The sequence below is a fragment of the Mytilus galloprovincialis genome, chromosome 6, assembly GCF_965363235.1.
Source record: "Mytilus galloprovincialis chromosome 6, xbMytGall1.hap1.1, whole genome shotgun sequence".
In the NCBI taxonomy this organism is placed as follows: Eukaryota; Metazoa; Mollusca; class Bivalvia; order Mytilida; family Mytilidae; genus Mytilus; species Mytilus galloprovincialis.
The window spans coordinates 23,867,616-23,895,466 of NC_134843.1; the positions used below are offsets into that span (position 1 = coordinate 23,867,616).

A 27,851-nucleotide genomic window follows, 5' to 3' on the forward strand; every position below is an offset into this window, starting at 1 on the left:
TGTCTCTTTGACACATTCCCCATTTCCATTCTCAATTTTATTCAATGAAGTTAAAGTCCAATCAACTTGAAACTTAGGCAGCAACCATTTGATTTTCTGGGGGGGGGGGGGGGGGGGGGGCTATGGTTTTTTTTGGAAAAAAAAGTTTGTTTCCAGTTTTTGGAGACAAACATAATTTGTTTTGGATTCTGAGAATTTGTTTCACCCTCAGCTGCCACTATATGTAAGGCGAAAAAAAAAGTTTGTACAGAAAAAAAAAACCATAGCCCCCCCCCCCCCCCCCCCCCCCAGAAAATCAAATGGTTGCTGCCTTAGTATACATGTTCCCTTTTGGTTGATCAATTTACTTTTATGGCCAAATTAGATTTTTTACCCAATTTCACGGTCCATTGAACATGGAAAATGATAATGTGAGTGGGGCATCCGTGTACTTTGGACATATTCTTGTTTGTACTTAAATGAGGCCGTTAGTTTTCTCTTTTGGATTGTTTTACATTGTCATTTCAGGGCCTCTTATAGCTGACTATGCAGTATTGGCTTTGCTCATTGTTGAAGGCCGTACAGTGACCTATAGTTGTTAATTTCTGTGTCACTTTGGTCTCTTATGGAGAGCTGTGTCATTGGCAATCATACCACTCCTTCTTTTTTTTTTAACTTTTATACCAACTATTGTTTAATTTTCAATTAAAGATTTCTTGCTATTGCAAAATACTTTGCGATCAGATATTTGTTTGCTTATTGCACAATACTGTAGAATTGAACAGTTCTTGCTAATGCAACAACTTGTGTAATTGAAGATTTCCTGTTAGTTGGCAATTTTACTATGACGCAATTATGTGCAATTGAAGATTTATTGTGCAATACTGTAAAATTGAAGATTTATTGTGCAATACTGTAAAATTGAAGATTTTTTGCTATTGCGCAATACTGTGTAATTGAAGATTTCTTGGTATTGTGCAACATTGTGATATTGCACAATACTGTGCAATTGAATATTTCTGAAAATTGCGCAATACTATTCAATTGAAGATTTCTGACTATTACGAAAAACTTAATATTTTTATATATATAAATCAGAAATGATCAATGGGAAAAACAGAAAATAGTTGACTCTCCCACCCCCCTAAAAAATGTTTTTAACCCTTGTTGCAGTTATTACCCCCAAATTTCCATTTATAGTATGGTACCTTGTGCTAGAATTACAGAGATATCCAATCACTTAAATAAAAGTAATTGTCAGGAAAATGCAAAAACAAACTTCTTATTGTCCCTTTTTGGTCCCCGATTCTTCTTTACCTGATGGTACCAAAACCCCGAAAATCAATCCCAAGCTTACTATTTTGATATTGAACCATCTGGAAAATTTCATAGAGATCCATTCTCTTAAATCAAAGTTATTGTCCGGAAAGCAAATGTGTCTTCTGACGACGATGACGGCGACTAAGACGACATCATACCAATATACGACGTCAAGAAATGTTTGCGGTCCTTTAAAAACTAGTGACCATGACTTTCAAACAAAGTTGACTGATTCAATAAGGAGGAGCGCACAAGTTTGAAAGTCGTGCGAAATATTTTTGAAAGTTATGCACACAAATTTTTGAAACTTATGCGCACAATTGAAATTTGTTTGGATGACGTAAGACGTCATGCACATGCTTTAAAAAGTCGTGTGCACCAGTTTTAAAGTCATGCACACGAATTTTCAAACTGTTGCGCACCTGATTAAATCTACAGCAAACAAAATATGTATATTTACATGACACCTACGGGGCTCTGTAAAGATTAGATCCAAAAGTTTAAAAAGATAATAGATCAAATAATAATATTCACTTTAATTTCTATTTGAAATGACAATCCTACAATAAAGTCAATTGAGTATTTTTGTTGACAATCTTATCTGGCAGAGGGAGGTATGATACAAGTCATTATTTAAACCCTGAAATTGCAGAAAAAAAACATAAAAGAAAAATTATACAAGTCTATCAAAAGTATGATAACTTTATTGATAAATCAACAGGCTATTAGACATTGAATTTTAGACCAAATTTGGTTTTGTTTGGCCCAGATATTTAGCAGGAGCTTTTTTTGTAAAAAATTACATAGTTTACTAAAAGTGTTTCTGCAAAGACCAACAAATCTTTACGGGTCAATGACAATTAGCAATTGAGCGGCAGTAATTCAACATCGGTTTGTCTATGTAATTTGAAAGGCCATATCTTGATGAAACTTGCATATTTATTAATACCAGTCCTGATTAAATCAAATATGTAATAAAATATATACCTCCATGTGCTACTTTTTGAGTAAAATAAGGTCGAAATTTCAGATGTTTGCACAAAATTTGGATTTGTGGACTTAATTTTCCATTCACAGAAATACATAACTTTTTTTATTTTAAATCATAAACACAATCTGTTTTTCATTAAAATATCTGTAACTTCTGTTTTATAAAAAAAATCTTTAAATTATGAATTTTTTTTTCAATAACTCATATTTATCAAATATTCATGAATGTAGAAAAAACGCATTTTTGCTGTTTATTGATTAAATTAAAAAAAAAATGCATTATTGACACTTTCTTGAAACTTGATACAAATAATCTGCATACAAACGTTATTAGTTTTGAATGATAAAAATCAGTCGAATTATACATCTTTTCCCGATATTTCCCAGTTTGACGTCGCGAAAACAATATTTTACGTTATCAGCGTCAAATAAATGTTACCTCCCCTGTAACTATATCGTATGCCATTACACTTAAGCTTGGATCTTGGTCCAGTCACAACTGCCCACAAAAGCCTATGCAATGTTTTGCGTATTGCTGTTTCAAAAAAAGATTGAATGCATAAAATCATCGAATAAAGTTGATTCTTGTTGAATTATCATGAAATAATATAATTTAATTACGGGTGCCACATGTGGAGCAGGATCAGCATTCTCTTCTGGAGCACCTGAGATCACCAAAAAGCTTTTTGTGGGGTTGGGGTTGCTTAATCTTTAATTTCTGTATTGTGTTTTTAACTATTGCAAGTTTGTCATTTTCGTTTAAAGCCATGGCATCGTTAGTTTTTTTTTTTATTATGAGTTTGAATGTCCCTCTTTTACACCACATATGCTGGTTGCTATGCAATAAGTAGTGTTACATAAGATATTTTTCAATATAAGATCATTATGCACATGATGCATAATTGATCTTTTTATGTTAGTTTAGTTTTTATCAGGTATTTATACTTTTAAAATGTGCTTGTTATCCATGAATTGAGCGTGGGTATTTTAAAGAATCAGTTGGTTACTAGGCATTTATGTCATGAATAAATGTTGCTAAGGATAGTTTCGCATATCGTAACGCACAATTTGACATTTATTGTGTTTTATTGTATCACCAGCAGGCTTCAAGTGACTTATTTTGTACATTCTTATCATTAATATTTTCAGCCTCAGTAGGTTGCTATGCAAAAAAGATGGTTGCCATGGAGATTTTATGCATACTTTTCTACTTAATTGAAAACACTTTTATGTGACACTTATTTTGTCAGTACAAATTAAATCATATGTGCGGGTTTTTTTTTATGATAGTGACCCCTTTTAGGTGACGAAACTTGTAGTGTTTGTACAAAATTGCTTCCGAAAGAGCATAATGTTGGGTAGCTGCCACCAATAAAAATTCAATAGTCTACCCAATTTTATTTTTGTTTTGAATTATATGATAGTCAACTATTTTTGTCAGTACCATATTTTATATTAATATATACATCTGGATTTTTTTTACCCAAAAATTGCTCATTTTTGTGTAAAATTTATAAACTTGAACCCTTTGATTTTCCTGTTACCATAGCAACCATAAATAAACATTTTTTTAAGAAAAGATTTTTTTTAGCTTATAATTTTAAGGTTATATAATTAAAATATTTACTTGCAATACCCACTATTCTTTATTCTGATATTATATTTCATGTCGGAATATCCTGTTTTTTACCTCAAATAGTGTCTCAGATTCACTAGTTTCTATGGTAACCATTATTTAACTGTCAAATGATCGTTATTGTTTGTCGTATGATCTTTTAAGACTAAGATGTTTATTTTAAGCAAGGTTTGATGATTTTTTTTATTTTTTTTCACTTTCCACCTGAAGCTCTATGCTTATTGGCACAGCCTCTTAAAGTTTCATAAATAAGGTAGTGGAGCGGCGAATGTTGAAAAAGTCGCTTTGTTAACGATTTTAAATTTCCTAAAATACCTCATGGAATTTTAAGGTCTTAAATTGTCTATCGATTTTTCAGCTTTAGAGAAATATTTGTTGTAAATATCAAATGTGGTACATTTGTACAAATGACGTTGAAAATAGCATTAACTGACGTTACCCAATTTGCATCGAATACTCCACTGTTGATTGGGCAGAAACGTTTCATAACAAGCCTGTTTTAAAAAATAATTTGTGAACGAAATTGGTAAATAAAGTTATTCTTGAACTGCATACAATATAAAGGCATTTCCAAATAGTCCTGTATGTAAAGCACAATGCATCTGAAAATGGTTATAATAACACTGAAAAATCATCGTTTTTCACCTAGCATTATTTGCACTTGCAATATAGGTGTATTTTAAAAGCACAACAGTAAAGCCGCCTTGTAATACTTCAATCGATCAGATTTAGTTTTTGAAGTTAATTCCTAATAAGATTGATATTTGGCCAAACATCTGCTTTTTATCCAGATTTCAAGTCCGAATATTTGTCACAGATTTACCAACATTGTTGTGGTTTCTAGTTATAGATATAGGAAGATGTGGTGTGAGTGCCAATGAGACAACTCTCCATACAAATAACAAGTTAAAAAGTAAACCATTATAGGTTAAAGTACGGCCTTCAACACGGAGCCTTAGCTCACACCGAACAACAAGCTATAAAGGGCCCCAAAATTACTAGTGTAAAACCATTCAAACGGGAAAACCAACGGTCTAATCTATATTAACAAAACGAGAAACGAGAAACACGTATATATTACATAAACAAACGACAACTACTGTACTTCAGATTCCTGACTTAGGACAGGTGCAAACATTTGCAGCGGGATTAAACGTTTTAATGGATCCAAACCTTCTCCCTTTTTCTGAAACAATAGCATAACATCACAACAAAGAAAAACATATACCCACTTTCAGCGATTTAGCGAAGGTAATTTGTAATCAATTTCAAGCATTTTTCTTGTTCATTTTATAATTTCCGAAGCCTTGTGATTAATTTATGTTGTTTGGTATTGCTGTTTATTCGTTTTTGTTGAATTGAACTGGGAAAGTATCATTGTAGGGTTTGTTTGATTTTCAGGTGTGTTTGGTTTGTTTTTAATTCAATCAAATGGACAATTTAACATTCTCGTTAAAACTGGTCCCGCCAGATGCCAAAAAAGAAGAGTGTATGTTGGTGTTGACAAATGTATTATCTGCGATTCTGTTGTTGAAGAAATTTTAATAACATCAACAGAATCTCGAAGAAAAAGTATGATAAATGCTGCAGTAAAGAGACGTGATCCGTTTTTCGGTTATTTGATTGAATTCTGCAATGAAACAGCAAGTGAATTACCCGTTTATAGGTATCATAGGTCATGCTATAAAAGCTACACAAGTAAGCAGAATTTAAAATCAGTATCATGTTTTTCAGCTGAAAAGGAAACACCAGATATAAATTCCGATTTATCTAATTCTTTTGTGCCTGAAAATATTGATCACAATACATCAAAGTGTATTATTTGCAAAAAAATGTCTCTTAAAAGTGTAAAAACATTTCATCAATTTCATCTTATGAAAGGTTAGTCAATCTTAAAGATGCTGCTGTTAGAGCATGCGAATTAATGATTAATCGAATAGAGCAAGACAATTTGCTCAATAATGCAGCGTATCACGCAGCATGTATGACCACATACTTGGCATATAGACCAAAATCCACTGATAAATCTGCGTATGATTTGGCATTTGAAAGAATAGTTAAAATTATAGACAGAGATCTTATTTGTGACAAAAAGTCTCTGGTATTTTCATCACTTTTGTACTTAAATGTACTAAATTATAATCCTGGTACCTTTAATAACTATTGACAATGTACCAGTCTTTTTTACATGATAAAGTAAGTAAGATATACTGCAACTCCTCTAAACTTACGGCTTAACTTGAGAAGCACTACAGGGATGCCATTCTATTTTTTGCTCAACAAGGATAAGGTAAATCTAGTATTGTATTTGCTAGCGATATTTCCATTGGAAACGCTGTTAAAGCATCGAATAAGTTCAATAACATCTAAGCGAAATTAGAAATGCTTAAGATAAAAGCCTACTAAAGTACACGTAGCTCCACCAAAACCAACGAACAAACCGATATGCATGTACTTTATGAAGCAGCCTCAATATTAAGTAAAAAATGGAAAATGTTTATATCTTATTATTATCCTGCAAATGACGAAGTATCGTTGGAAATGTCAGAAGCAATGGTGCCACCCTGTTTGATAAGTTTTATTACTTGGCTTCTTGACAAAATGTCTTTTGAAATATTTTCTTCAGTATCAATGGATAGTTCGCATGAAATTCGAAGAAAATGTGCTGCTCTCGCAGAGTGCCTGGTGTCAAATTGTAATAACATAACTACTCCATTTAGTCTTAATCTTGCAGTACAGTTGTATCATGAGTTCGGATCGAAGTCTTTGATTGAAAATGTAAATGCACATTGTGTTTGTGTCAAGTATGACGAGGTTCGAACGTTTTTGACTAGTGTAGCAAATGCAGAAATAACAAAAATACAAGGTGGTTGTTATGTCCCATTCGGTAAAGATAACTGTGGTTCCTGAATCCAAGAAGGTGTAGACAATATTGGCATTATTACCGAAACGATTGACGGTAAAACACAATTTACTCGATGGCGCGTGCTATATTCCAAAATTCAGTTCTACATGGAACACTCGGATTTAGTATCAGACAACGGTTTGAACGGAAACAGGATAACTCATTAGTCTGTGACGAAAAAGGATCCTCGCTTATGCAGTGCGTACCCTTTACAAAATCCAAAATAAGAGTCGAACCGTTACTACTTCAAAATGCACTTGAACTTTTAAACACTTGCAAAGATCCAATCGGCCAGACTCCAGATATGTTGTGGGTAATTCGTAGAATGATATGCAGAGAGGAATCTGTCTTGCAACATAAACTGTCTAGTAATTGTACCCAAGAACTTGTTCCATGTAGACAATTTTAGATTTATGAGTTTCGAACAGCGGTTTACTACTGTTGGCTTTATTTAGCCAACTCAAAATACTAATGGCTCCCCATGTGCTTTTGGTTGGAAAACTGCGCAAAATGACAAGTAAGAGCCAGTTTTCTTTGAGGGACAAATGGCATCAGACTTTCTACAAGATCTAATTTGTTCGTGTAAGGGTAAAAAAGCATGCTAGGCAGCAAGTGTTTGCAAGGATTGGGGTCTTCCTTGCACTGATTTATGTTTTTGTCAAAATCTAGGTAGTTGTAACAATGTCCAAGCAGAATCAGCCGATTTAGCTGATGATATGACATGAAAATAGTTCTTGTAATATTTGGTAACTTTATTTTAATTTGTTATATTTGGTATGAAAATAAACTCATCATAGATACCAAAACGGTCATGTGGCAATTTTGAATTTGTTCTACAACACGCTTGCACACATATCACTCCAATAACTATATTATATGAAAAGGTATCTTGTATTGAGATAGTTGGAATTCGTTTTAAGAAAACTCAGTGACATGTCGAATCCTTGAAAACTGAAAGGAAATTTAACATAATTGCACATTTTGTTTGATTTATCAGCTATGCATTCTGGATACTCTTTGGAAACTTTTATCATAAAGTGTTCAAGAAATACTATTTGTCGAGGTCAAATATCAAGGTTATTCTGTTACTGTTTTTTATTAGGCTTTATAGTTTGTATACCACGGACTACCTTCAAAAAAGTTAAATAAAACGTTGTTCTGACGTTAGGTGCAAATACGAAAAAGAATTTGTATGAACTAACGCATTTCTATATAATACTACTCATATAATTTATTGAATAGATTATTAATTTTGAAAAATATCAATGATATTGTTTCTCCAGATGAAGATAGGATTTTTTTAGTGATGACCTTTGACCTTAATTTTCGGTATAATTGTACCAGATTTTATATTTACGACACATATTTTCAAAAACTACACAATTTCAGCTTTCCAATGAGCTATTAAAAACCCATGTGGTATTTAGTAAATTAAATTTCTAAAATTGTCATCTCCGCCGCTCTACTAAGGCGAGTTCTGACAGATTGTTCAATGGAATTATACCCTGTTACATAAATGGGGCGAGTTGGTAAACAAGAGTGGGACGATTTTTTAGAAATGTGGCGATTTAGTGTTGGCCGATTAGACAGCCGGGCGAGTTTACATGGTTTTATATTTAAACATTGTGTTCGAGGGTTCCTAAAGGATATATACAATAATATATAAAGTATATTATAATGGTTGTGTGGCGCTCTAAAATATATTTTATGAATTGTAAATGGTTTTTCGTCTAATCTTAAACAGCTGGGATGTAAAATACTTATCCCATTCGGACCTGGCCATCGGGATGATCTTACACTTACACTGCGTCCTCATGTGCTAAATATTACTAAAATTCTCCCTCGCCATGTGCGTCCGAATTTAAAACATTTCTTTTTCTATGAAATATTTAAAACAACAAAACTCTAGGTATAGGTTTAGTTGCTCGCAGTAACTTTTATCATCTTTTCTAGCAAGCAATTTTAATAACATTGTAAACCAACATATTATAACACCATTATTCAAAATACAAACACAATTGTACAACCGCTTGTCTCATACATACCATTCAGCAGGTCGGTTATTTTGAAACCAAATTTGATGCATTAAAACATTCCGACTTTCGTAAAATAGTCATTCAAAAACTCGAGAATGATGGTCGAAACTAAAAAAACAAAAATGTTGAGGATGGTCGTAACGTAAATTTGTGATGGTCGTAATTCTGTTTTAAATAAGACCGGATAAGGCAAGTCAAGAGATTTAAACGTGTCTTTTATTATATGCATATATCATCCTGGATTTTAAGAAGTCATATTGTTGTTTGGTGAAATCAGGTGATAATAAGGTGCACATGTATGTCCAATGACGAGGTCCATGAGTAGTAGCCATGATTTTTAGAAGTCATATTCAATTTGTTGTTTGGTAAAATCAAGCTGCTAATAAGGTGCACAGGTATGTCCAATGACGAAGTCAATGAGTAGCTTGTAGCCATTCATACAATATAAACATATAGCATAGGCATAATTTTTAACATGCATACCGGAGTTTGTATGTGATAGTATGCGTAGTACATTTAGTTCTACCTGAGTCCTTGTAATATTATCCTGGCTACAAGCTTAAGCCTGGCTACAAACTAGTATTTTGTTTTACCCTTAAATTCAGCGCGTCTAGCAGTGTAAAATATATATCAACAATATTCCTACTTTCGAGGTTAATACAATGTTCATTGCGACACCATGGATTCAGTTTTCTTTCCGTACCAATACTTAGAACTAATATCAATGAAAACCCGCAATATATAATCGTAATGTAATCGATAAAATAATTCAATAATTTCATCTCCCGACATGATTGCAGATAAAAAAAAGTCATGAATAAAATAAAATTAAAAACAAATATGAGGGAATACACATGCATTTGATAATTTTATGCCTTAACGTACAGTAAAAAAAAACCTCAAACTTAACGTACTTTTTGGCTTAATGCGAGTTGATTAGTTTTCGCCGTTGCTCCTAAATGATGAGCGTTTGGAATACAACAGAACTGTGTATATTTAATAATTCTCTAGCTTAATTTTTACATACCATTATCAGAGTTACAAATAATATTGTTTCGAGCAAATCACATATGACATCTGAATATATTGCTTTTACTTTTAAAATACATTAATAAGAGTTTGTCTAGCTACTCGAGTTACGGTCATCTTTCAAAGTTATAACTATCTTGTGTCGGTTACGATCATCATCCAAAATACTATAGTTGAATTTACGACCATCACACATTTAAAGTTACGACCATCATGCTCGAATTTTTGAATGACCGTTTTACGAAAACTGGAATGATTTTATCTATCACATTTGGTTTCGGTATCAACAAACCCACGAAAAGTGTATATGAGACAAAGGGTTTGGCTCAAATGAACCTTTAACTGCACGAAAATCGGAAAATAAAAACTTATCCCCAGAGTTGTCTCCCATCTCCGGATGGTCATTACTTTTAGTTACGACCATCCGCTTACCACCAGTGTATAATATAGCGGAACCGCCGAAGTCATTCACGTGCATATATTACCCATATAATATTTACAACCAAAACACAAGAACCCGTTATACAACTACTCTCACTAACCAGTTTTGGACTTACAAACTATAACACAGGGAAAACCCCAAGTCTAATCGAAAAGAAATTTAATTAGGGAACGATCATCTGACTTTAAAAAAAAGGGGGGTAAATGGTTATGATTTTTTCCTTTCAAATATTCTGATCCCCAATTTGATAAAAACACAATTGATTAATAGAGTTGAAGAACTGAAATATTTTAGACATTTTGGTGATTTGCAGAAACTACAGATGTTTCGATTACGAAATAAAATAGTAGGCTGCAGCGTGCTTACAGACAAAAGGATTGAGATGTTTAAAATTACTGCATGTCTATCTTTTCTGTTTTTTTTTTAAACGGAATTTCTCCTCCAAGGGGTATTTGGCACAAACACAGGATTGACAACCTGTTTGATGTTGGGCAGTCTACACGTGTTACACAATTACAAAACGAAAGTTGTAGTTTTGCTTGAACAAAACGGTCCCGAGTTTGAACCAAGAGCACTTTTACACTCCGATGAAGTTTCAAAAAGAAGCATTCATTCTTAAATAAAAATCAATTGGAAATATTTCTGTGCATCAGAATCATCTCATCTCGACTAATCGATTAATTGAAATTAATTTGCAACTTACATAGAAACGAACCTTTTTGGATAACAACTGTTGTATTCTTGACAGGACATTTTGTTTTAGAAAAAATGGTGAGTTGAACTGGTTTTGTGGCTAGCCAAATCTCGCGCTTTTATGGCAATGTTAGAAATAACACTAAAAGGACAACATTACATCATAGGACTACAATACAAATAAATAAGACTCATCAGTGACGCTGAAATAAAAATAGTCAGGAAAACAAATAAGTATAAAGTTAAAGAGCATTAATGACCCAAAATTCCTAAAAGATGTGCCAAATACGACTAAGGTTATCTATGCCTTGGATAAGAAAATATTATTCATACTTTTGCAAACAGTTACATTTATAAAAAATGACAATGTAATTGATATTCATGTCACCACATGAGTGCTGACTACCACAAAAGAAAAACAAACACGTAAAGCAACCTAGCACAACAGATCCACGCATTGTCTACCACACGACTTTGTCGACGCCAAAAAAGTGACGTCCTACGTAAATTTCTAAAAAAATGATATACAAAATAGAGTTCAACATAAGGTTTGAAATAATCGTATTTGATGTATTTATAACAATCACTATCAATACATAATTGTGTTTAGTTAGGAATTAGATACATCATTGTATTATCTAACTGTGTCGATATTTCTTCTGAATCAAACTGTGAAACAAACAAACCGTGTACGTTGATTTGCTTTATACTAAATTCTCGCTAATGATCTGGGTGATTAATTATCTATACTTTTATATACGAGTAGGAAGTAAACAAATATATAACTACAACTACAAACGATAATACATCAAACAAAATACGATCAGAATTATAAATACAACATCATAACCAAAAACATGAAGTTTTGATAAAATATACGTTTTATAGCAACGCGAATTCACACTCAGCAAAACAGTCATATTCGGGAATAGGTCATTTTGGTACTTAGCGTACATGGTAAACTATATAATCTGAGACGTGGTAAAATTGTCCTTAGTTTAGGCAAAGACACATCGTACGGATAAACCAATTCGTGATGATGTTCATGAAATTTACGTAGTGTATTTTTAGTCTTTCTTCATTATAACTTTGTGAGAGCAGTTTCTGCATAAGGAGTACACCCCTGTATATGAAGTCCAGAAAGTGTAAACATGCTGGAGCCTAACGTATCAACTGAGATATGTAAACACCATACGATGGGACAGAAGGTAAATTACTGTGTCAATATTGAGAAAAGATAAAAGTATGAAGCAGTCCTTCTAGTATCAGTAGTATCCCTAATTTCAAATTCACTGGGATATATGATATATAGGTAGTGACTGAAGTATGAGTTATTCAGTGATAGGACATCATCAATATATCTAAAAGTAAAATTAAAGAATTTCGCAGGGTGCTTTTTATTTTTGTCCTTTAGAAGGCTCTGAATGAATTCTGCGTAATACGAATACAAAAACAAATAGGCCGGAAGGGGGCACAATTAGTACCCATTGGATTACCGACTGTATGTTGAAATATCAATCCTCAATAAATATATTGTCGATAAAAAAGTTCAGCATTTTGATATCATCTGCAGTATATTTTTCTGGTAGTCTAGTAGTTACTCGGTTAATCTATACTTGATACTCGGTACTCTTTATTCAATCACTTTCCCCGTTTATCTTATTCTGTTGAAAATATGCACAAACGAAACACATACATACATACCTTCTTAAATCAGAACAATACTCAAGTATTAGTGGATCTGTATCTACTTACCCTTCCAGAGGACCTGATAACAACCCCAGTGTTTAATGGGGTTCGTGTTGCCAAGTCTTTATTTTTTTATCGGTTTAAAACTACCACTCAATAATTTCATATCTACCATACAATGTAGGACAAGAACAATAATTACACGAAGTTTTTTTTCCACAATGTTCTTCTATATTTCATTAGTATAAGGCAAATCAAGCTTACCTTCATCTTCATCTGTCTCATTTGATAGTCTAGAAAATAATCATAGTGATAGCAGCATTATAAAAGACATTTGGTTATAACTAACAAAGCAATTCACTATTACTGTTATCACAAATCTAGTATCAATATGTCTGCAGCTACCAATGATAATTTGACGCATCTGCTACGTTTAATATGACACAGCTAATATTTCGATTTAAAGGGCTCGACCATTAAATCGCGTTATCAGAGGAAGACCAGCAATAGTTCATTAGCAGGTCAAAGTAGACGCGCATGTCTAAATTTATTACACTACATATAAATTAACTGCTCTTGCATTCTCATCACAAATATTGCAAACGCTATCTTCAAGGATTTATATTGATCTAAGGTCAGACTATTGATTTAATTTATTATACATATGATTACTTGATATTAATTTTAATACATTCAATCGATTTTATTTGTTATATATATGTTTATTATATGTCTATATAACGAATTATGATGTTTAATTTAATTTAATTTTAGTTTCATTCACATTATTGCTTTGTCTTTTATTGAGGCATCTACTGTTGATGCTATCCACGCTAATTGCATTTTGTTATGCAGATTATTTTGGCAACTTCCTATGAGGTATGTAATTTATATTTAATATTCGATGCTCGCCGGGAGTCATCTAATATGGCTAGACAATACAATTATACATGGTACACCTAATTGCTATTTGATGTTGCAAATTATTTAAGAGAATTATACTTAACTATGCTTCCGTTAAGAAATATTTGGTAAATGCTTTAAATTGACATTTGATTAATTGATTTATCATCAATTCTTTTCCGTCACAGATATCGCGTTGTTTATTTCATGTTTACTTTTATATTTAGTTAAACATATATTTTAGGATTGGTAACTATTTTTTATTTTACACTGTGTTTATTTATTGGAAGGTTAGTGATGCCTAGGGGAAAAACTGTCGCGAGGGGAAAAGGAGTTAAAAGAAGGAGAACAGCCCGTGTTACTGATAATGACAGGACAGCTGCACTGTCTCAAACAGAACATGATGTAGTGCCGCCACGGACGCAAATTACAACATCTAATGCATCAGGACCATCTACCACATTTAACAGTTCAGTGGATTTACCGAATAATGAAGAGTCGTATTCACAAACCATCAATGAACAAGGTACATTTCAAAATTTTGAATCTAATGTTAATTCTGTACATGAAATTGCTAGCATCAGCAATGATTTGGGTAATAATGTGTCTTGCAATATCAGACAAAAAATCTTAAATGGTGAATATATTGATCTGGGTTGTTTATTGTCGAACCCAGTACCTATTGATGATAATTCTAATACTTTAATAATTAAAGATGGTGTTCTACAATCTAAACCAAAAGCATCAACAGTCAAGATTAATAGTATTAGTCAGTGGACTGATGCATTTCTGATTTTCATTGATATTTACCTGTCAAGTCATTTGGGAGAGGCAAGAGGGCTTCTGAAATACATGAGTAACATACGACTGGGAGCTAGTAGGGTTCCCGGTTTAGGCTGGAAGAGGTATGACGAGCAATTCCGTTTAAAAAAAATAAGTTTATAGTTTATAGCTTTATAGTTTCCACATTAGACAGTGACAGTCATTTTTTTAGCAGCAGACTGTTCATGTCACAGGTGTTGATCAAAACGGAACTTCACATAAGTTTCCCCCTTTTTTCTTTTTTCATTGTGTCCAAGTACATTGAACAATCGGCTTGAACATATTTGTAAATTTCATGAAGGTGGCGGGAGCAAATCACATTCTGTACAAACAGCATCTTGTTCATCATGGTCTTCATCACGATTTTCACATGTTCTCTCAAGTTTGTTCTGACTTTTATGTCCTCTGAACAAACATTGTCATAGTAAATGCTTATCATTGTTATAAAACTGACCAGCTATTATGAGGAATGTATACAGATATATTTATATTAGATTTAAAGTGTAAAATATGTTGATTTAAACAAGCAAAACATGTTGCAGACGTCTGTCTCCATTTTGTGTAGATAAACAAATGACTTTTTCTATTTTTAAACTTTGGTGAGTTCTAAAAAGGGAAATAACTCTTGTAGATTTCAGGCAATTTTTGGCATTTTTATCCAATTTTTACTAAAAAAATCTAATGAGCCCCAAAAATGTTTTTGCAGAAATGAGAAATATACATCTTTTGGAATAAAAGCTATTTTTTAGTTTATTCAGGAATGGATGCGTTTTTTCATAAATTAGTAGAAAAATTGGTTCATAATTGCATTAGAAATTGCCAAAATTCATACTAATAACCTAGATTAAAAATGTCAATTTGAGTTTAATATCAGAAAAAGTGAAAAAATGTCCCTGAACAAGTATTTAAAAGAAACTGATATGATATAAACTGCGCCAAACATATTATGCTGTATATAAGTCACTGTAAGTCGAGAAAAGCAAAAATCAGCTATTTTCAACATTTCAAAGCCTGTTGCCATGGTAACCATACATAATTCAGAGTGGCATGTACAGACTTTTTTCATATTTTATATAAATGTTTGTTGTCAGAAAGTTTCAACAAAATCGGTGACCACCCGTGCCCAACTTTGGTTGACGGTTACAGAGAATGGGTGTTAAATTGTTATTTTTCTCGGATGTTTTTTTTAATTCAAAATGTCACACTGAAGTAGGTACAAGCCCAAAAACTCGATGATTTATTATATACATGTAGCAATCACAACGAAAATTGGCCGTAGCAGACAAATTTCAAATCAACGAAAAGTTTTTTTTCTAAATCTTCAACAAGAACGTTTTAGAAAAAGTATGATATGTAACAAATACATTAATTTTATCGTTAATTCCCCAACTGTGTAAATACAAGTACTAATTACTTGTCAAAGGTACCAGGATTATAATTTAGTACGCCAAACGCGCGTTTCGTCTTCATAAGACTCATCAGTGACGCTCATTTCAAAATATTTATAAAGCCAAAAGAAGTACAAAGTTGAAGAGCACTATGTTCCAAAATTCCAAAAAGTTATGCCAAAAAACGGCTAAGGTAACCTATGCCTGGGATAAGAAAATCCTTAGTTTTTCGAAAAATTCAAAGTTTTGTAAACAGGAAATTAAAAAAAAAATGACCACATTATTGTATGCAAGTCAACACCAAAGTGTTGACTACTTGGCTGGTGATACCCTAGGAGACGAAACGTCCACGAGCAGTGGCATCGACACAGTGGTGTTAAGAGTTATCAAAGGTACCAGGATTATAATTTAGTACGCCAGACGCTCGTTTCGTCTTCATAGAGAATTTTACGTTTCAAATGAAACTTACGTACGTTAACGCAAGAAACTTAATAGGCTTAAAATTAGACGGACTTATAAGACATAATATAATTTGTGGTTGTCTCACTTCGACGGTTTTTATATTTCAGATTTCAGTCGCCTTAAAAGTTTATCCATGCACCCCTCTCCTGCATCCGTATCAAAAAACAATGACCATTTATTTAGCTGAACGAAAATAAAATGTGTACAAAAAATAAAAAAGAACACATTTACAGAAAAATAATCTACCACAAACGTTTCTGGTATTTGAATGTCAATATTTTCCATTCCTTTTTATCCGTCTTCCGTCTTCTCGGGACTGAGGGAATTATCGACCTCACTATACCAAAATACAAATAAGTCTGCATGGTCGGCATTATATCGAACTGACAGAAAGGAGTTCAACTATCTGACTATACCTCATAAGGTCGGACCGTTGAGTCAATTAAGATAAACGGTACTGTAGTTCCATCGGTTTAACTTAAGAAGTAAATCGGCTAGATAATCTTTGTTCACAAGTTGACAGAGTAACATGTCGACAGGTGTACACAAGAAAGGTTGACAAGTTGTTCATATAAAGGTCTACAATGTTGACAAGTGTTAATGTTAAAGTTTGACAGGTCGACACATTGAAAAGTCGATAAATGCATAGGTCGACAGGTTGACACGTGTAAAGGTTAAAAGGCATAGGTTGACAGGTCGACATGTTGAAAAGTCGATAAAATGCATAAGTCGACAGGTTGACAAGTGTAAAGGTTAAAACCTAGGTTGACAGGTCGACATGTTGAAAAGTCGATAAATGCAAAGGTCGACAGGTTGACAAGTTTACAAGTAAACAGGCCTACAAAAAAATGTAGGTTGACATGTCGACATATTGACAAGTCGATAAATGCATAGGTCGACAGGTTGACAAGTGTTAAGGTTAACTCTCGTGTATTGTTGACTTATGCGTTGGACTTGCAATCAAATAAAATAACACCCAAAACGGACTGATTATAAAATTTTAAAATGCCTAAATATTAGAAAAAAACTACAACCTACATGTATATATTAATTAACCTTAACTACTGAACTTGTACAAAGTCCTTAATCTTTTATCAACTTCATCTTTTTTTAGAATAAATAAGTTCAGAAACTCATTTTCCCGTATAATCTATGAACGCGGCACTACATGTTCCCAAATTAGTTGAAAAAAAACTATCTTTTTTTTAACAAAAATAGGAAAGTAAACATTGTTAACTGTATATCATTCAAAATATACCTGTGTCCCCTGCGAACAAAGTTATGTATGTTCAGATATATGACAAGTGGAAACTCTCGCTCGTGGAATAGGCTATTTCAAATAGATTTGAACTAAATGGAAAAAGGGAGGCAAACACAATTATACAACGACCAAGTTAAGGTGTATTACGTACGTCAAAATATAAATTTATTGAAAATAAAAACATTTTTGTCTGCAAGTTCAGATAATCATTGAGGATTAAGTAATATCTACTGTGTAGTAATTTTATCTGGGGTTAACCATCTGGTGTCTAGGGCAGTATTGTACATCATGAGTGTAGAAACTTTATCTCCCGCCTCAGGCCAATGTGTGCTATGGTCAAATAAGGAAATGGATTAGCCAGTTTTGGGAGGGACAATTAAGATCAGATTATTGCATGAACTTGGACATGCCGTCATTCAGCTAATTTCTCTGAAAGAAAAAAACATCATTTATTTGAAACTTGGAAAATATTTTTTTTAACTTTTTGCAAAAAGATCGCTGTGTATAGCTGAAGCTGAAATTGTGAGGTTGTAGTTGTTTTTCAAAAAAGGAGGTTACTTATTGTATGCAGATTTGGGTTTGATATTCAGAGTGCCGACTGCATTTAAAGACTTTGCCAGAGCTGATTTCCAACTACTTGTGAAATTCCATAGATCTGAGGAAGGTCCATCTTTGTTGAAAGTACGGCTATTTTTCAAGTAAAAGCGAACCTTAAATTATTTTTTTTATAACTTAAATTTTTGCTTTTAAACCATGGTCAGACGTGCATTAATTTTTGGTGACTCTTTTGTTCATAGATTAGAATCATTTGTGTTTAACAATGGCTACCAGGGATGGTTTAATTTGGGGTTTGATGGTACAGACATTCAAGTAGAATATTTCGGTTTGGGTGGAAGCACACTTCGTCCGGGCCCAAAATGCGTACAAAGGCAAGAATTTATAAAAATTATTGATGATTATATACCTCATTGTGTTTTTATTCAAATTAGAGGCAATGATTTATCCACTGAATCAAATCCCGCTAGATTGGCAAAGGATATACTAGTTTTTGCCGATTACATAATCAAATGCTATAATAATGTTCGTCACGTGATTATAGGTCAGTTGCTCCCGAGATACTCCGGGGGTTTGAAAGACAATTATAATAACAAAGTTATAGAGATAAAAAAAAAGAGCTACGAAAAACTGTACATCAACGTTGTGATATAAGCTACTGGCAACACAGGGTTTTTTGGAAAAACACTAGAGCACTGTTATCAAATGACAAGGTGCATTTAAAAACTATAGGCATGGTCAAATATGCAAAGAGTATTCGTACAGCTGTAGGTAGTCCAGCTCGAAGTTAAATAGTTAATTTATCACTTTTGTTTGATACTGATGCAATTATTAATATACAAAAATTTAAGATGGAGGCTCTTGTCATGTGGTAAATTTTACTTGACAAATATTATAGTAATTTACTGAAAATATGGTGCTCCATTACTACTTAATTTATATTATTTAACATATGTTTCCTCTGTCTTGCTTTGGTTTATTATGGTTGTGACACAAGAATGGTTGACATTGCTATTATGTCTTATATTATTAATGGTTCAGTTGCATGTAATGTTTTACATGTGGATTAACTACTTAATCATTTTCCATGTACATACATGTGTATTGACTTTGGTTCAAGCAGAGGAACATGCTAAATTGTTTTTACTCTATATAGTTGTGTCACAATAGGGTAAATTGTTTGTAAAATTTAATTTTACATGTTTTTTATACATATATTATTTGAAGTTCTGGAGTTACTATATCAGTATATTTTAGATTTTAAATTCAAGATTGGTTGAATCTATGTATTTATTAACACATGAATAGGATTACAAATATGCCAAAAAAAATAATTTGTGGATCATAATTTCCCTCAATTGGCCATATTAAGAAAGAAACTTTTGTATTAACAATTAAAATAGTATACACAAATATTTTTTTTTTCAGTCTTAATTATTTCAGTCAGAATGCCAAAGCAAAGAACAAAAAGAAAAGCTGCTCCTGCAAATTTGACTGAGGCGACAATTAGGGATGTGTTTGAGATGGAGACTACTGCCATGCCGCCATTAAATAGACCCAGGGCAAAGAAATGAAGGAGTACTAGGACACAACCGCAACAAGCTGATTTGACGGACGATACTATTATAAATTCTTCCGACAATAATCTCCCTAACAGTCCATCCGCTTATGACATTGCTGAAGCATTATTTGCAAAGTTGCACAGTTCCGGCATTCAACTAGTAAAGGACAATAACGTGATGCCGACTAGTGCGATTTCAACCATACTGAATCCTTCATTACAAACTGGTCATGCAAGCTCAACACAGTGTATGCAGATTCCATTTATTACAAGTATACCACCGTTGACAACTATGCCAAATGACAACAGTGATGACCATGACTCATCATTAACATTATTTCAGCCACCCTTATCATCAGATGCGGATGTCATACCTGGTTATCAGTTCTACTCAAGCTCTGATAATGTAGACACTCCCTATGCATGTCATATGTTAAAACATTCAATACCTATAGATTTTCATGTTAGTTGTAAGCTAAAAAATGATGTTTGGGCAGACAATTATGTAAGTTTTGACTTTTTGCTGCCGTCTAATATTGAGGAATATTCCTCAATTTTGTTTAAAAAATATTAACATCACTATTTCAAATAGGACAAACAAAAGGGAGCTCCAATCAATTCATCAGTAGATGAATGCTTTCGACATATTTATGTCCATTTATTTAGGGAAGTCTTTGAATTCTGCTTTGGCCTTGATAAATTATGGTTATACTATTCGTGGTTTATGTAAATCTTTGGGGTACCAAGCAGCTAGAACATATGATGAGAAATTTAGAAGGGTTAGAAAAATTCTAGATTTGAGATGGGATACTATAAATGACGAGTTATGGAGGTCAGTATCTCTGGTCCAATAGCAAAATGAATAGTGTCACATCTCAAGATAGGAGCTCTTTTATGAATACCTCTAAAAATACATTTCCAAGAAGGGTCCAACGACATTTTCAGTTTCCCATCGGTTATTGTTGGGCCTTTTGTAAGTCCGGGGAATGTACCTAAAAAAACTATACACTTAGACACCAGTATGCTCATTGCAGCACAAAACATTGTATCCTCACTTGTACAGAGGGCCAAGTTAAACGAGTAACCTCTGCCAAACCTTCCTTCTCTGGTAAAAGTTCATGAATTGAATAAACTTTTATCAGGTTACAAACAAGAGAAATTGATACATGGTTTTACACATGGGTTTTCAATCAATTCTTCTTTTTCAAGATCTGAATTAAATGTTCCTCGAAATCATAATAGCGCCAGAGAAAATCCAGTTGTAGTACAATCAAGAATTGAAAAAGAATTGAGGCTTGGGCATATTAAAGGTCCCTGCAAAAATGCACCTTTCCCTAATTTTGTTTTTTCCCCTAGTTCTAAAGAAAGAGCCGAATTTATCTAGATTAATTCATGATTTGTCCTACCCTAAAGGAAGTTCAGTTAATTCATGTATTTCTCCAGAATTGTCAGCAGTGCAATACCAAAATATTGAGACAGTTATAGAATTAGTTCAGTTGTATGGTTCACGCTGTCTAATGGCTAAAAGTGGCATTAAAGACGCATTTCGCTTAATCATCATTTATTAGGATTTCAGTGGGATAGTAAATATTATTATGACGCATCTCTACCAATGGGGGGATCTTCGTCCTGTCAGTTATTTGAAGCTTTTTCAACGGGACTTCAATGGATTTTAAATGGGAAATTTCACATTCATGGGGTATCTCACCTACTTGATGATTTTTTCTTTGTAGGAAAGTCTGGTACTAGTAATTGTTTGACAGCATTGCACACTTTTATGAGCCTTGCTGAGAAAGTGGGGGTTCCCATAAAAATGAAGAAAAAAAAACAGAATTCCCAACAACATGTCTTGTAATATATGGGATTGAAATTGATTCCGTACAGATGGTTGCTCGTTTACCTGATGAAAAAATTAAAAAAAATCACTATTACTCAATAAATACAAATGTAAACGTAGTGTTAATTTAAGAGAGTTACAGTCATTATTGGTTCTTTTGAATGTTGCCTGTGGAGTCATTGTTCCAGGTAGAACTTTCTTACGCAGATTATTTGATTTTAACTATGGGTCATACATATCCACATTATATAATAAAGTAAAATTCTGAAGCAAGGCAAGGTCTTAAATTATGGGATTTCTTTATTAAAGATTTTAATGGTAAATCATGTTTTTTATATAACGAATGAGTTTCCTCAGATGTTTAGAAACTTTATTCGGATGCTGCTGGGACACATTGGATTTTCTGCTGTTTTTGACAGTAAATGGTTTGCAGGTGAATGGCCACAGGAGATAAGAAATTTACCCATTACAATAAAAGAAATTTTCCCAATTGTTTTGGCAATTGATATTTGGGGTTCGTTTTTAGCCAACCATAATTTTTTTTTACCGATGATGCAGCGGTTGCTGCAATAATAAATAAAACATCTTCAAAAGAGAAGAATATTATGAAAGTGGTCCGGAGATTGGTACTAGCTGCTTTTAAATACAATATTCATTTTCGAGCTACATGTAAGCATATTCCTGGAAAGACCAACGTAATTTGCGACCTGTTGTCTCGTTTTTCTTTTCAAAAAGTTTATCGGATAGCTCCATGGCTAAATCCTTCTCCTGTTTACATTCCACCTCAATTTTTAAATCTGTAACTAATAAAACTCATTGGTTTTTATTTTGTCGAACATTCTGGAATTACTAGTAGAGGTCAACATGGTTTGCTCTACAGTCTTTTGTACATTTAAGTATATTTGGGAAGAGATCAACATGGCTTGCTCTACATTTGTTTTTTATTCATCATCCAATAAATGGTGTTTTGTGAAATAAATATTTATTTTTGTTGGTTTTGTTTTTTCTATATTATTATTTCTAGTGAACATTTTAACATGACTATCATTAACAATTTTTTTAATTTTTTTTTCCACATGTATTTTCGTCTATATGGACAGTAGCGTTCACCTCGGCTTGCTCTGCGTTTAAGTGATCATTAAGGGCTTATTTTCCTTAGCTTTAAATACTGTCTTCCCTAGTTCTGGACAGGGAGTCCTCGGGTGGGGATCGCCTTTGGGGATTTGTGGCATTTTCTTAACCCCACCTTTGCTTTTTAATTTCATTGTCATTTATTTGCTACTATTGATATTGTTAATATGTCATTCTCAATTAATGATAAATTTTGAACAAATAACATTTTGCTCAACTTCAGTTTTATATTAACAGCAAACTTAGCTCGGCCTCCTCCATAGGTTTGTTGAACATCATCTTTAGGAACCTTGGCTGTCAAAAATATGATTTTTATTAAATTTACAAGTTTTAAAAATGGTCAACGGGAGGTAACAGTGACCATTTTTTGAAATGTTAAGGTATGTTACGTATTACGTACGTCAAACACCTAAAATTCTCTCATAAGACTTATCAGCGACGCTCATATCAAAATATTTATACTAACATTGTTACATTTTACCAGCGTCTCAACACAGTTACCTAAGTCTTCAGAATAATACAACAGAACAAATCAATGACACTACAATCGGACTGTAGGTAAAGCATCAATAAAGTGTTGAATCTGTACCAAAACAAATGATCGATACATTTGGTACAATCAGAAAAGACAATATTGTTTGTTACACAAGCCGTTCAAGTACCAACTGGTGTAAATTGTTGTCTGGCTCACATAGACGGTAAACTTTAAAAGACGGAACAGTGAACAGATATAGATAAATCCATATTGAGGAAAACAACATACCAGTTGAATGCGTCCGATATTTTTTGGGTTTTTGACATTAAAGCAGAGATGCTGATTGATATCAGATAATTAGATTACTAAATGTTTCTTTTATTTATATTCAACCGTTTTTTATGCGCCACTTAGAAGCTATACGTTTTTCGGTATTTGAAACCGTTCGTTCGTTTGTTTGTCTGCCTGTCCGTACCCTCGTTTGTCTGTCTGTCTCGTTTAACGATAAATTGTTTTGTTCAGGTGGTTTGTGATAACTATTTTGATCTGAGCGTCACTAATGAGTCTTATGTAGACGAAACTCGCGTCTGGCGTATTAAATTATAAATCTGGTACCTTTGATAATGCCGGAGTCACAAATTGGCGTATAGACCGGCGTGCACCAGACGTACAGAGAAAATTGACAAAGTCCGTATAGGTTAGTTGCACGCCAGAGGAACGCTAAGCAATCGTTAAAAGCGCGTTGCACAAGTTTGAAGTACGTCGAAATACAAAGGTATACTCTTGGTGAACGCTATAACTCCCGGAAATTGTTATGCAGCTTAAAAAATTTCATCTAGCTCAAGCGTTAGTCAAGCGTATACCTGTACGCTACACGCACGTAATACATACGCTACATGCGCATTGAAAACGCCACATATAAGTTTGAGACACGTTTAGGGCACGTTGTGTACGTTTCAAGGTCGTTCGACTTTTAACTTAAACGTATGCGGGTGTGTTTGTAGCAAACAACCAATAATTAAACGTCCCAAAAACGCCGAAAGGACGAATTATCGTTTAAGATACGACCGGGAAGCGACTGAAATACGTTTAGGGGACATTTTTCTTAGCGTGAATTCCATTTACGTTAGACAACCGCCATACATACGCTTACATACGTTACATGAACGCGCGATACACGCTGATGTACGCTTATCGTACGCCTTATACACGTTAAAGGCTCGTTGTACACGATACATATCTGATTGAAAAGTTGAATGCATCCATCCTTTCTCAATTTTATCCAAAATTACAAGCGTATTGGCAGCGTACATGATGTTTTACCACGCCCGGCGTACGTTGGAGCTATACGCTGATATGTGACGCCGGTATAACTATTGTACTCAAACCAACTTAAAACTTAGTCCACATGATCCCTATGATATGATATTTCTCATTTAATGCTAAGTTACAGTTTTCACCCCAATTTAAAAGGTTCACTGAGCATAGAAAATTATAGTGCGAATGGGACATCCGTGTACTATGGACACATTTTGTATAATATTTTGTTAGTTTTAAGTTAAAAAAAAGCTATGAAATACATGCCCGCTACCAATCACCTACCAACATTAACAAGTTAACTGAAGCACCATGTTTTTTTAATAATAAAAAAACTAAATTTGAATATCTATTAGTGGATAATTCATATTTAATGCTATTCAGGGGGCATTATCATTGGTTTTAATAAATAAAATAAACCAATAGTTTTAGCCTTGAAAATTGTTGGAATACATGTATGAAAGTAGATGCTTTGACTTATTTTTATATTCTATAACTAGCATCCATCGGGCTATTTAAAACAAGATTTACCAAGTTAATCAAATGAAAAATCTCACGGGAAAATGGCAAAACCTCTTTGTAAACTTTAAAACCAAAACGTGCAAATCTGACGTTTAATCGCAAAGCTAATAAAACACTTTGGTATCTTATCTTAAATTTATATTTCTCGAAGTCCAAAAAAAAAACACCACTGCTGCTTGTTATGATTTCAATGTGATTGATGTTTCATTAATTAAGGAAAATCCTTATCCGGCAGTCCTTTCACATGCCATTTTGTGTGAAAACTGTAATTTGACTAGCAGGTCGAACAACTGATGTTCTTAAACCCTGTCGGCTGCCATTGACAATTGCCAAAAAAATTGATCACAAGGTGTAACAAAATGGATCTCTATACAATTTATTACGAAGTAGAAAACAATAAATTTGCGGCAAAGATGGTAAATCTCAACAAAAGGTGATAATTGTTTTACACCATATACAAATTTCGACAATCAAATAGAGAGAGAGAGAGAGAGAGAGAGAGAGAGAGAGAGAGAGAGAGAGAGAGAGAGAGAGAGAGAGAGAGAGAGAGAGAGAGAGAGAGAGAGAGAGAGAGAGAGAGAGAGAGAGAGAGAGAGAGAGAGAGAGAGAGAGAGATTTTAACATACAAACCTTTTTATGAGCGTTTTGTCTTCACCTAAAAAATATAATACAATCACAGTAAATGTCAAATGATAGATCAAAGTTTGATCAAATTTAGAACTGTCAATAATAATTGTAAGAATTAATCATCAATTCAAATCAGAAACGATATATAAGAAGGTTTTAAAATTGGTCCGTCTTCTACATTTTTGCAGTTTGAATTACATTTCCTTCCTTGTATTATATTACATTGTTTGGAACGATACTGTATCATTTACTTAATATATCAAAAAGATAAGGATTGTTTTAAATGATAGGAGCTGTACCAACTTACAATACATGATAAACCAGAATAAGACAATACATGTATAACACGATTTCCCGTTACGTCTTTACATTATATTTGCCTGGTTTTGTTTAACAAGCTAGATATAATAGACACCCTGTAGTCTTATTAATAAGATATCGGGACCATGTTTTCTATACGACGTTTCAATTTTGAATTTAAATTTCTATATTGATAGATAAACTGGAGTGCTTAAAAAACAGACATATTAACGCATCACACTACAAACATAGAAAAGCGAAAAGAATATGCAAAACCATTTATTAAATGACTAGACCCCCAAGAGGCATCGTCTGTTGTCTGTAGTGTTTCGTTATTGTTCGTCCATTTGCAACAAAAATGCAATATTTGAACATTAAGCATTCTTTTTTCCTTGGTTAAGTTTTTTTTTCTTGTGTATGATTTTTTTTTAACTTTTTCATTCGATCAATTTCTCAAATTTAACATAACAGGAATGTCCCTGCCATACATATTGTAGTGTCTGACCACCAATATGCCAATCTAGTTAGAACATAAAAAAATCACGCATTACCAGATTAGAGCACTGAACTGAAATAGGTGCTTCTTACATGTATTATGCATGCAAAAACTAAAGGGGGAAAATATGCCTTACATTATAATGTATGTGAAATAAGTGATATTCATCAGTTACAGATTGTTCACTTTCAAAACCAATTTATTCCAAGGAGGTGTCATGTAATTGTTTGATTTGTGCCTGTTATATCATTGCAATATTCCTTGTGTTAGCTGGTGATAGCATAGTAAAATGTAAACACTACAGGAGTTCATCAACATCCAATAACTTTTTAAAGTAAAAGTTTTTTACCGTTTATATTCTTGACCTATAGAAAATGATAAATATGTCATAACCATAACTGTACTATTATTCAACAAATGTTCCACTACTGATGACTAACGAAAAACTGAGCAATATTACGTGACACTTCATTGCCTTCTTTTTTCATAACAAACTTTTAGGTAATGGTTGCAAAAAGTCTTTAAAACAGTATGAAAAGGAGAAAAAAAACACAAAAGTAAGATGTATTTTCTGTTAAAGGTAACTATTACAGTCAGTTTAAAGTGAGCCTTGAATGTTGCGGATATAAGTGACTACATATGGTTTAAATTTTACAAACTGACCAACAATTAAGAAAAAAACAACCACGAAAACCAATGACTATGATATTTATTTTCTTATTTGACACTTTAAAGTGAAAACAGTTCATTTTTACACTTTAAATTATAAAAATCGCATTTTACATACCACAATGAGAACCTTAACCTGAATTTGTGCTATTAGAGCTTTCATACATTTTGATGAAAGGTACGAACGAACGTAAAGGGAGCGTGTATTATCTTTCCAAAATAACAATTAAGAGTCTCTGTTTTATACGGTAAAACAGCATTTTTTTTTAAATCAAATTTATGTTTAAAAAATTTAGCATTTCACAAACAATACACGCGTTTATATTGAAAATACACAAAAACAGTGTCAAATACACTAACGTGCGATACGTTACTTATGATAACCATAATTACACACATTTGCGCGGGAATTGTCCAAGCATGAGTTTTATGATTAATATTTGAATGAAATTATTGAAGAGCGTTAATCTTAATTGATCAGCAAATTGTCAACGTGGCTCATCGTGATTTGCAATACAAGGATACTACAGTGTTTTGAAAAGAATATGTAGCAATTATTTAACTTCAAAAGGGGGAGGGGGTTATTGTTATTTAAAAAATTCAATTTTATTTTTAGTTTTACGACGCTTTCAATCAAATTCTTTTGTTTTAAAATTTTAACACTATATGGTATGGCGAAAATCGGTATTAGGATTATTTGTTTTAGCTTCAACTTCTGAAATATTAAGATTAATATCTCAGATAATTATGATACTGATATGATAACATTATATTTATGGCCGGTTAAGACGAATTCTTAATCTTAA

General features: G+C 33.0%; 1 protein-coding gene across 1 annotated transcript in view; it reads right to left on the reverse strand.

The window, feature by feature from the left end:
• Positions 1-11,191: 11,191 nt before the first annotated feature.
• LOC143078546 (uncharacterized) overlaps positions 11,192-27,851 on the reverse strand; it is a 35,169-nt gene continuing 18,509 nt past the window's right edge. The window contains exons 3-6 of the mRNA XM_076253407.1: positions 25,584-25,608; positions 12,984-13,012; positions 12,735-12,737; positions 11,192-11,199 (exon numbers count right to left, since the gene is read on the reverse strand). Of these exons, the coding sequence (XP_076109522.1) occupies positions 11,192-11,199; positions 12,735-12,737; positions 12,984-13,012; positions 25,584-25,608 (65 nt within the window). The remainder of the gene's footprint in view (positions 11,200-12,734; positions 12,738-12,983; positions 13,013-25,583; positions 25,609-27,851) is intronic.